Here is a 12194-nt window from a genome sequence, read left to right as displayed (position 1 = left end):
TAATGCTAAATAATGTTTTGACAAGCCTCTGAAGGTACTCTTTCTCATCGACAATTCACAGCTAAAATTCTAGCGTTTTAGTTTTTTTTGTTTACTTTTTTTTTTAAACAAAGAATGATGCTATTATCATTGCTAAAAACCCAGAAGTTTCTAGCTTAATATGGCAGGTGGCACTCCTTCCCTAGCAACTGACTTGTCATTCAGTAACTCCTATCACAAGGAAACTACATTGCCCAAGCAGAAACTGAACCTATGGCCTAAAGGAGTCTTTTCTCCCAGAAAGAAAAGGGGGCTACAGATTTAACAATGGACTAAAGTCATATAAAGGCATTATACTGTGCACACACACAGCCTCTCACAAATGTCAAGGAATGGAAAAATGCAGGTGGTTTTAAGGAAGCTCTCCAGTTAACCCACAGATCGAACAAACCAGGCCTTAAGCTGTGTGATGCCCAAGCAATTAACTACCTGAGGGAGGGTTTGGTGTACGGGAAAGGGGTGAAGCCGGAAGGGGTGGGGGTGGGGAGAAATGGGGTTAGACCACCACGCTATGCAAAGTACAAAATGATTACCTGAAGTTCACACCAGGCCACTTCTACCCAAGTCTCGGTGTCAAGCCCCTTGTAGACTGTCTTGAAGGAGCCCCGACCCAGTTCAATATCAAATTTGAGGAACCTGCCGTCTGGGGAGGTGGCGACCGCCTTCAAGTCGTCTTCATCATCTTCTTCCTCCTCCTCGGGCTCCTCTTTTTTGGTGGGTCCGGGTTCGGATTTCACCTCCGCCGGGGCCGCCGAAGCCGCCACCGTGGCGGCCTCCTTCTTCTCCACATCCTGGCTGCTCTCCGCGGCCGAAGACGCTGCTGCGCCCGCCACGGCAGCTCCATCCCCTTGGCTCCCGGGGCTTGGGCTCGCTTCACGGGCAGCCTCGGGGATCGGGGCACCTGCTGGTGGCGGAGGGGTCCCCGGGAGCTCCGGCGCTGCGCGCGCCCCTACACCCTTAGCTCGCTCCGCAATGAGCCGGCGCGTCTTGGAGAGCAGCAGGACCTTGCGCAGGGGCTGAGGGGGCTGCGGAGAGGGCTCCGGCTCCGGGGGCTCCAAACCGGGCAGCTCCTCCTGGTCCGAGTCCACCACGCTGCGCCGCAGGAAGCGATGATGCACCAGCTTGGGGTCCCTGACGCACCTATTCGGAAGTGCCCGGCTGCCCTTGGGTGCCGCCGCCGCTGCCGGCGCCGCAGCAGCCGCCACATTCACGCTGGGCTCGGGCATCTTCTCCGATCGGGGATGGGCACTGGGCTCCGCTGCAGCCGAGGGCTCCTCACCATCCGCGTTGCCGCCGCTACCCCCCGGCTGAGCGTCTCCGCCGGCCTCAGTCCGGGTTTCCATCAGCGTTCCGGGGTGGTCTCTCCCGGCGGCATCGCGGTCCATCTCTGTAGGGCGCAGAGAGGGAAGGGTGAGAACGCGAGGGGGATGGGAGAACTTCCCAGCCCAGCCTGTCACCTGCGGCGGCGGCGCTCTCTTTGACGCAGCCCCTTAGCGCCCGGGCGCAGGCAGGCAGGCGGTCCGCCCGCCCTGGGGGCAAGGGAGGACCACGAGACCGCACCTCCGCCCCGCAGCCCACCCCACCCAAGCCGGGGCCCCTAGCCGGGAGCCTCCAGGGGACCGCGGCCGCAGAGAGCTCCAGGAACCAAGCAAAGCCTGAGGAAAAAAAAGGGGTGGGGAAGAGGGGGCGGGGGAGCTGGAGACACAAAGCTGAGCGCCCGCGCACGGCGGGGGGCACCGATGGAGCCCGGCCGGAGGAGAGCAGGTCAGAGCAACCCAGAGGGGCAGCCCCCCTTCTCGGACGCGCCCCGAAGCCGGGGCTGGAGCCCAGGCCCCAAGAGGGGCGACTGGAGGAGATGCGTTCTCTCAGACAACGAGGGAGAGAGGCTGCGGCGGCGGCGGCCGGCCGGGCTCAAGGGCGGCTGCGGAGGCTGCGGGCGGCTCCACAAAGGAGGGCGGAGGGACTGACGGACGGAGGAGGGCGCTGGGGCCCGTGGGTGGGGAGGGGGCTGCAGCAAAACCCACACAAAGGCAGAGAGCTGGAGGAGAGGAGCTAAGAGGGAAGGAAGGAGAAAGGAGCACAGGGAAAGGGAGGGGGAAAGGAGGAGGGAGGGGGCGCAGGAGCTGCGGTACTCACAGGGCGAGCGGGCGTCTTCCATCCTCCCAGGCTGGCCCGAGGACAGGGCAACTGCGCCCCGCTCTGCTATGCGGTCCCGAGCTCCGCTCGTCCCGGCTCCCCCAGCACCTCGGGCTCTGCTGCCCTCGCCGCTGGTCCCCGGCTTCGGGGCGCTGCGCTCCCTGACCCCGCCCCGGGAGTCTCCGAGTTCCCGCAGGACACTGCGGACCTGCCTCCCGGCTCGCTCGCTCGCCTCCAGCCCCAGGTGTCCCGAAGCGGAGGGGGCGGCGTGGGGCAGCTGCTGGTTAAAGAGCGCACTGAACAGCGAGCTCCCAAGCAACCCGGCACGGCGGCGAGGGAGGGGCCACCGCTCGCCCCGCCCCACCTAGTGCGGGGGGGGGGGAGGGCTGGGGAAAAGGGGAGGAGCTTGGTTTTTCAGGCCCCTTTTACTTCGCAGGACCAGAAGTGGTCTTTTGGGGCGAGAGCCCGGCTTCTCTCTACCCCTTGTCTTATCCTTCCCCAGCCGGAGCCTCCTATTCCTTAGCCACCTCTTGCGCTGTGAATCGGGGCAACTGCTCGGCCGTGCTTTTCCCCAATGTCACCTGAAGGATGTCGTGGAAATAGCATCAGATCGGCGATAGAGGGCCTGGGTTAGAATCCTGTGTGACCTTGAGCACTTAACCTAAAACTCTCTTTCTTAATGTGAAGGATGAGGGGCTCAGATCTGATCATCTGCATCCGGAATCTTTTCCTAGCAATTCCCCCGGAAGATGGACTGGCCTAAGAACTAGAGAAGCTGAATTCTACTAGTAGGGAAGGGCTGGGTTCAAGACCTTCCCCTAGAAGTATAACCTCCCAGTACCTGAGGCAAAATGTCTAAGATTAGCGCTAGCCTTTAATTGCTGATGAGTGCGGACGGAGGGTTTTCTAGACGTCTACTCTGAAGAAAAATAGACACAACTCTTCTAATCTCACTCCTCACCCCCACCCTCACTCTACCCTATCGTTTTCCTCCCTTGAATTGTTCTTTTTAGACCTTAACCTCTTCAAGGTTAAGATACTCGTAGTAATTCTGTTTTCGGTCAATAAATAAATGTTCCGCATTGGAGCAAGAAGAAGACACATATACTGTGGCTTGCCCTTGCCTGTCACCCTCTCCTTCACCCTAGGGATGGACTTACCTTTGGTGGCTACACCTGGCAATCCACAGGCTCAGACAAAGCAGCAGCCCCACCCTTCCTTGAAGCTGGACTCGAGTGAATGCTGAGCTCAGGCCTCCCCAATCCCATTCTCTAATGTTTAGGGAAGCAGTGGCAACTGAGATCATAGGACTTTTATAATAGCTTGTGTTCCTGTTATAGCTAGGGCAGCTAGGTGATCCAGTGAAGAGAGAGCACCAGGTCTGAAGTCAGAAAAACCTAAGTTCAAATCTGCCTTAAGGCTCTTACAAGCTGACCCTGGGCAAGAGTTTGCCTCAGTTTCCTAATCTGCAAAATGAACAGAAGGAAACGGCAAATCACTCCAGCAGCTTTGTCAAAATCCCAAATGGAGTCATTCATTCCCTATAAGAGACTGAACAACAACAAAAAGCATTCATGTAGCACTTTAAGTTTAGAAACATTTTATATATGTTATCTCAACTTATGTCACAACAACCCTGGAGGCAAATGCTGTTACTATCTCTATTTTATAATAAGAAAACTCAGGCTGAGAGATTTTTATCTAAGGTCATGTAACTAGTAAGATATGTCTTTCCATTTGCGAGGTCTGAAGTAGAATTTAAACTTAAATTCTCCCAAAATCCATCTATGTCATCTAACTGAGCTCCCCTAATTTGCCAGAGGGAACGGAAGCACTCTGAGACTAAGTGTCTTTTTCCAAGGTTACATTGTGATTTAGTAGCAGAACTAAGATTTGAGCTCACATCCTCAAATTAGAAAATGAGCCCTATGTGCTTCCCATTATTCCAAGCAGGTAAATTTCATTGTAATGAGAAGAAATCCTGGATTTGCAATCAGAAAACATCCAACTGGGCTACAAGTTATATGTGGCATTGGGCAAGCCATTTCCTGAGTTGGGTCCCTCAAGTCTTCCCATATAAAATGAGAATGATTATTTAGACTAGGTCTTGAGAACATTTTCAATCTCCAGCAGCCAGTGGTTCTAGAATGAAATTTCATACTCTTTCACCCATGTATGGGTCTCCAGGCCTCAGAATTTTCACTTTCTTTCTGACTCAAGGAAGGTCTAGTCTGATTAAGCTGAAAGATAAGTTTCTTCTCAAAAGATGTAGCCAGACCTGGAGAGACTTAAATCAACTGATGCTGAGTGAAATGAGCAGAACCAGAAGATCACTGTACACTTCAACAACAATACTGTATGAGGATGTATTCTGATGGAAGTGGAAATCTTCAACATAAAGAAGATCCAACTCACTTCCAGTTGATCAATGATGGACAGAGGTAGCTACACCCAGAGAAGAAACACTGGGAAGTGAATGTAAATTGTTAGCACTAATATCTGTCTGCCCAGGTTGCATGTACCTTCTGAAGCTAATGTTTATTGTGCAACAAGAAAATGATATTCACACACATGTATTGTACCTAGACTATATTGTAACACATGTAAAATGTATGGGATTGCCTGTCATCGGGGGGAGGGAATAGAGGGATGGAGGGATAATTTGGAAAAATGAATACAAGGGATAATATTATAAAATATATATATATAATAAAAAATTAAAAAAAAAAAAAAAAAAAAAGATGTAGCCAGAGTTGGTATTCCTAGACACACCCATATCTGGCCTTTGTCCGGGACCTCAGCCACTCTAGATTTAATCTTCAGGGATTTTAGGTTTGGTAGGAGGAGCAATCCCAAAATATTCTTTAGAGAGGAGGTAGACCTTTTAATTCCTCTGAAAATTGTACTGCCCCAAGGCCATCCCTGCCAATAGGAGTAGGTTTTCATCCATTTTATTTCATGTAGATTGTAAAACTCCTTGAGAACAGGGACTATCTTTTGCCTCTTTTTTTATCCCTAGTGTTTAGTCAATAATTGATATATATTAGGTGCTTAATAAATGTTTAATTGATTATTGTCATCCTTAGATATTTCATTCTAGATAATATGAAAACTGAGGAAGTCTTATAAGATCAATAGTCTGAAAATCATTTGTATTTTACTTCAAAAAAGCTTTTTGATATATATTTGAAATATAAGTATGACCAATATTTAGGGTATTTACAACAACACTTTGGAATTTATAAAACAAAAATATTAACAAAACAAGAATATTAGCAGAAACATAACTGGGGTGAAAGGACTGGAATTTTGTCATAGGGCCTCCAAATATGAAAGGCACTGACCAACACTAGCTCTCCTGCAACTTAAAAACAACTAAGTTTAGCAAGAGTGATTAGAAGTTACAAAACAGCAGAATTGTGGCCACAGAATTGGGTGACCAACCACCAGAGTAGTCTTGTCGTGTCTCCAGGGTTAGTTTCCTGTTATTCTTTCCTTTTCTCCCCAAATGAATTTCTCTAGGTACCAGCATTTCTTGTTAAAGATAAATTTTTAATCAGTTCAAAAGGAGTTAAAACTCTGTCCAAGACTTTGGTCTGGGTTGTCTTCTTAATTACATCTTTTGAATCTAAGCTCTTCTCTTTAACCAAACAACTACCACTATACTTTTCAGCCCTCAGCACCTTTTCCCTGGATTATTGCAATAGCCTCCTAATTGATCTTTAAGTCTCTTCCCACTCCAATCCATCTTTCATATTGCTGCAGAAGTAACTTTTGTTACAGGCTTATTTGAGGATGTGACTCCTCTACCGAGCCAACTCCAGTGCCTCTGGAGTAAACTATATCTCTGCTTATCACATAAAGTCCCTTACAATTATTGCCCCAAGTACTTTTCCAGCCTCCTGGGACACTATTCCTTCTCCACTCTACATTCTTGCCAGACTGGTCTTCCTCACTCACAACATTCCATCTTCCAATTCTTTTCTTGGCTGTCCCCATGTCTGGAATGCACTCTCTCCTTACCTCCACCTCATGAAATTCCTTTCCTCCTTGAAGATCAACTCAAATACTGTTTTCTGCATGAAGCTATTCTTGGTCCAACCAAATATTGGGGCTCTCCTCAAATAACCTTGTTGTTTTGGTATATGTTTTTGTATTCATTAACTTTATATATGTTTCCATATATACTTGTCTCCCCCTTAGAATGTAAGCACATTTTGAAGAGGAATTATGGCATTCCTTATACTTGTATGTATGTCTAACACAGTTAGACAGTTCCTGGCACATAGGAATTGCTTAATAAATACTAGATTGCAAGACAGTTTGAAAAATGATGGAAAATGCAATCTACACCAGAGAAAGAACTATGAAGTTCAAATGCACATTGCTGCAGCATACTACTTTCACCTTCGTGATTATTGTTACTGTTATTTCTTTCTCATGATATTCTGAGTATTGTTTTGTTTTTGTTTTGATTTTGTTCTGATTCTTCTTTCACAGCATGACCAATGTGGAAAAATGTCACACATATAACCTTTGTCAAATTGTTTGCCATCTTGGGGAGGAGGGACAGGAGGGAGGGAGAAAGAAAAAATTTAGAACTCAAAATCTTATAAAGTGATTGTTGAAAAATAAATAAATACTGGATTGTTTAGCTTCTCCTACTCCAGCTTTTTTCCTCAATTCATCCTGCCACCATTTAACCCAAAGGGACTGACAATATAAACTCTAAGATCAAGTTCAGCGAAGCTGTCACCTCTAAAAACTTAAGATCTTTTTGTGTCATCACTTCCTAAGGAGAAGATGAGACCTTAAGCATTTAGAGGGCTCTTCATTATGAAGAGCTTCATTTTGAATAAAAAGTTAAAAAAAATTGTCTTTGTCTCAGCCTAGTTTACAATCTAGCAAAAACATATACATAATGAAAGAACAGAATAAATATTAACACATAGGAGCTAGAGATAAATTAATTTTTTTAGGCTGAATGGAGTAAGAGTAAGAAGAGATGACACAAGTTAGTAGGAAGTTGACAGTAAGATTTGCCTCTAATAAATGGTAATCATGGCATTACTATGTCTGTATAGTGAATTTAGCATAACCTATGCATTATCCTCCCAGGGTCCATACTTTAATAATCACTATTCTAGATTGCTCATTCACTCCCAGGGACTCCTTGCAAGGAGGGTAATAAGTACAAACAAATTGAGTTACAGTGAAGACTAGTAAAGGACTCTAGAGGTCATTTAATGCAATTCTATTCTCCCAGACAACTCAGATAATCCCAATATGCCTGAGATATCTTCAGTGACAAGCATCACCCTATTTGGTGGGGCAAATGACCTCATTATCAGATAATTCTAATTTTTTTTTTCTTGTATCACCCCACAATTATCTCCTTTTACTGAGATCCTCTGATTTGATTATAGATCATACCAATAACTATTCATTAAGCAACAACTATGGTAAGCAGAACAGGTCCATAGACTGAAACAATCCCTACCTTCAAGGACTTTACATTCTACTAAAATGTGTTAAATAAAAGTATCAGGGGCAGATAGATGGTGCAGTGGGTAGAGCACCAGCACTGAAGTCAGGAAGTACTGATTTCAAATCTGGCCTCAGACACTTAACACTTCCTAGCTGTGTCACCCTGGGCAAGTCACTTAACCCCAATTGCTTCAGCAAAAAAAAAAGATAAATAAATAAAAGTGTCAGTACTAAACACTTTTAGATAGTCTGCTATGAAAATATGAGAAGATAATAGAAACTTTCCTTTATTTAACCTCTTAATTCTACAAAGCATTCTCCCTACAATAACTCCATGTGCCACAAAGTTGCGCATTTCACAGATATTAAAATTAAAATCCAAAAAAGCTCAAATGACTTGGCCACAATAATGCAACTAGCAAGTATCATAGTGGACTAAAATCATCTGTCTTCTTTCAGCTTTACTATAACAGTCGCCCCAGACCTAACCTCTCTTCTCTATCTTCATTCTTTTTTCCTGACCTTCTAAAATTAAAAGAAGAAAGCCACAGGCTGTCCTGTCTGATTTTATTAGACTTCATCTCCTCAGGGACACTCAGTGCCTTCTATATAATTTTGAACATCTTATGGCCAAGGTCCAGGTATTCTGTTTATACAATCATTGTACCCAACATGTTTCATTTGTAAGTAGGTATTTAGCAAATATTACTTAATGATAATGCTCACCATGCTACTCTGAGATATTCAATAAATGTTGAAACAATCTGTCTTCATTATTTCACTTCTGGGTGGGGACCTTCAGGCATGGAAAGATCATATCTTGCCCAAGATTGAATAATGGATATTTATAGTGGTCATTTAATAAATACTTGCTGATTGATATACTGAAGGCCCCTTTAAGCCCCAAATACTAATTAGTAGTATTTTGTAATTTTATATACATTAGTCCAAGGAAATTTTGCTACTTCCCTATATGGTAAGTTCTATAGGTACTCTCCCCATTTAACAACTGAAGAAAGTAAGATTCAAAAAATAAAAGTTCATAGGACCATAGATTTAAAACTTGAAAGGATTTTAAAAGCCATTAAGTTTAGCCCTCTCATTCTGTAGGCACAGTTATCTGTATCCATTATTTAATATATAAACTTAGGCACAGACGCCCAGGGCCATGTTGATAGTAAATATCTGAGATAGGATTCAATTCTTCCAGTTTCCCAGACCAGCATTCATCTTGCTGCACTATATCTCCTCTGTTTCTATGATTTGTGTCAAGAATCTCAGGAATAAACATCTAGGGATTTTTAAGAAAATTGTGAATGGTCTAGGTTTAGCCTTTATTCTGAAATAGATCAGATGACTTCTTGGGTTTCCTTTGTATCAGTATATAGAAACTGACCCATCTTCCATTTAAGGATTAATGATGACAATTCACATTTTTGTTGCACAGGTTAGTTAAACCATTTTGCTCACAATAGAAATTTAATCACCCTCATTCCACAGAGACCTAATCTCAGGAAAGGTAATTGTCTTTCCCAAGGTCACATAGATAGTATCAGAACCAAGAATCTTTGGTCTCCATTCCAAATTCAAAATGCCTTCAAGTATATCATTCTCACTTCCCCCCAAAATGACAGCATTTAAACTTAAGAGCTACAAAATAGGTCTACAAATAATAAAGGAATGAAGTAAAAAGAAGGAAATAAATAATTTTTTTTCAGAAACTTTGGTTATTGGCTCTTTTATGGTCTAATGAAAAGAGTATGGAACTAAGAGTTTAAAAAACTTGGGCTCTGGTGCCAGCTCTTCCACTAACTCTGCAACCTTGGGAATGACTTCACCTTTCTCCTTCCCTAGTTTCCTTCTCTGTCAGAAGGAGACACTAATACTTGCACTTTTGCTCACAGTCTTTTACCTAAATCTTTGTTTTGATCAACATGAGACCCAGCTCCAAATTTTCCACCATAACATTGGTTCCTTTTGATTTATATTGTCTGGGAAACATTCAATCTTTCCGGTTACTTACTTTGCATAGTGCGTTAAAAGGTAAATAACAGCCCTTTTCACCTTCCATAGGTTCGTAAAATGAAATCCCCTGGGAAATGAGCCAACAAGAGTAATTCTACGCACTGGAGTCAATTTTGGCTTCATTCACTTCTATAGGGCTTTGTCTTTCTTCCTTTAATCGTAGGAGATCTCCTATCACCTTTCCTGCTACAGGTGCACTTCCCCCTTAGTACCACAAACAATGCATCCCATCTAAGATCTTTCAGGATCAACTTTATTTCTTAGGTTTTATTTGAGCCTCTTCAGTTTCTCCCTTGTAAAATGAGAGAGAGGGAGTAAATAACTTCTGCCAGCCTTTCCAGCTCAAAAGTCCCATGATTCTATTTTTCTCTCTACTCCTTCTATGACCTTGAGCAAATGACTTTTTAATAGCCTCACTTTTCTTATCCCTAAAATAATCCTAAAATATCCCTCCTTCTTCACAGGGTTGATGTAAGGAGTAAACAAAATGGGACATATATTATACTTGGCAAACCTTGAGACAGCATTATGAACCCCAGTTATTATTATTATTATTATCAATAAAATGAAGACGTTCTAGAACTAAGACCAATTATCTCATGGAAGTGTAGTCTATCTACATAAAAAGAAAAGTTCCCATTTTATAGAACTTTATAATTTCCAAAGCACTTTTTAATAGATTAATGAAATCTTTCCTCCAAGATCAGAAACTCTTTGAGGTCAGGATCTATGTCCCATTCCATTTTTAGTTCTCTAAAGTTAAATGTTATGCCCTTTAACCAGTGGGTATTTCATAAAAGTAAAGACAGTTGTTACATGAAACTAATTCTTTTAATGTTATAACCCTTCTTTTTTTTTATTAATAGTTTTTATTTACCAGATATATGCATGGGTAATTTTACAACATTGACAATTGCCAAACCTTTTGTTCTAATTTTTCCCCTCCTTCCCCCACCCCAGATGGCAGGTTGACCAATACATGTTAAATATGTATAACCCTTCTTTTTGATGGAGTGTTTAATTTTTTGATTCTCTGGGCTGTTTCTTCTCTCCTAAGAAATCTTAAAATGAAAGAAAGGAATATTAAGTGTAGAAATATATTTAATATAATTATACATGTATAACATATTAGATTGCAATCTTGGGTGGGGGAAGAAAGAAAGGAGGGAGAAAAATAAAAATCTTATAAAAGTAAATTTTGAAAACTATCTTAGCATGTAATTGGAAAAAAATAAAATACTAGAGTAGGAAAGAAAGGAATATAGAAATAAAATAGTAGAATGTTGGACCTGATAGAGAACTTGTAGATCATCTGTTCTGTGATAGGAACCTCTGAAAGCTAGTCTAGCCATTAAAACTATCCATAAGACTTAATTAAATAAGGCTTGTACCAGTTTTCTGGTTGCAAGTCTATGGGAATTAAGCAATTTCTCCCTCAAACTTCAGATCACCAAAGCAGCACGGCCAATACAATGTTAGGGAAGCTTGGTCCAACCAAATCAGTTCTGTGTCTTTACTGAGTATTCTTTCCATGCTAAGTAAACCTCCTTATTTAACTGTTAGAGACATTAAGATGTGATTCATTTCATTCCATTTCTGATTCAGCTCATAACCACATCCAACCCACTTATTTTTCTGAAGAGGTCATGAAGATGCAGAGGGGATTAATGACCTGCCCATGGAATCACAACTTATCAGCAGCAAAGGTAGAGCTGGAACTGAACCTCCTTTCCTCCCTTCCTTCCTCTCTCCTTTATACTCTAGTGCTTTTCCCACCCATCAGGTTTCCTTCCATGAGGTTAGCTGGGTTAATCTTTATTACTCTTTAGTGCCATCTACAGTTTTTAAAGGTGACTGACAAGCCTTTTTAACTTCACAGAGCAGGAGGGATTCTACTTTGTCCAATGAGCTCCCAGCAACTTCAGAGCTCTTCTCCAATCAAAACAGCTTGCAGGAACCTACCCAAGAAGCTTTCTCCTCTGCTTTAGTATTTCTCCTTTGGTGCTTCCCTCTTTAACTGTGGATTTTCCTTCTTCCCATCTTGAGCATCTCATCTCATTCTCTAACCTCTCAGATCAGGCCCTCATTTGTAGTGTCTGATCTCCAATTCAGGTGGAGACCCCAATCCAGAATTCTAGCAAGTGTCATACAAACCAACAACATGCACTTTTCTGGTCATCATCAAAAAGCTCTTTGATTTTTAGTTTCTCAGTTCTAATCCTCAAATCGTTGAAAATGGTCATATGTAAATGAGATGTAGCTAATACACTACATTACCCTACACCTTCAGTCAGTGATTTTGTTTCTAGGTTGCTTTCACAAAAGTCCTCTCAATACATTTAATTGAGGCACTATTTTTCTCACATTCCTAGCACTATCTCCAGCTGCTTTTCTCACCCATATTTCCTTTTCTTGCCCATTTTTTTTTTTAGCAAATAAAATACCCAAACAGAAAAGGAGTAGTACCTTATATTTTCATTATTGGAAACATGTCCAGTTTTTACAAA

At 42.9% G+C, this 12194-nt stretch overlaps 1 protein-coding gene across 15 annotated transcripts in view; it reads right to left on the bottom strand.

Annotated features, from left to right (window-relative positions):
• The window catches only part of WNK2 (WNK lysine deficient protein kinase 2), a 363168-nt gene that overhangs the window by 229252 nt on the left and 121722 nt on the right, over positions 1-12194 (bottom strand). For 12 of the 15 annotated variants that reach the window (XM_074283635.1, XM_074283637.1, XM_074283636.1 and 9 more), the window contains exon 3: positions 573-1426. In XM_074283635.1, coding sequence (XP_074139736.1) covers positions 573-1426 — 854 coding nt within the window. Of the gene's footprint in view, positions 1-572; positions 1427-2175; positions 2764-12194 lie in introns of those variants that run through there. The other 3 variants (XM_074283639.1, XM_074283649.1, XM_074283650.1) reach the window with 1 other exon arrangement.

The sequence above is a fragment of the Sminthopsis crassicaudata genome, chromosome 1 (genome assembly GCF_048593235.1).
Source record: "Sminthopsis crassicaudata isolate SCR6 chromosome 1, ASM4859323v1, whole genome shotgun sequence".
Classification (NCBI taxonomy): domain Eukaryota; kingdom Metazoa; phylum Chordata; class Mammalia; order Dasyuromorphia; family Dasyuridae; genus Sminthopsis; species Sminthopsis crassicaudata.
This window is presented reverse-complemented; position numbering and strand designations above follow the sequence as displayed.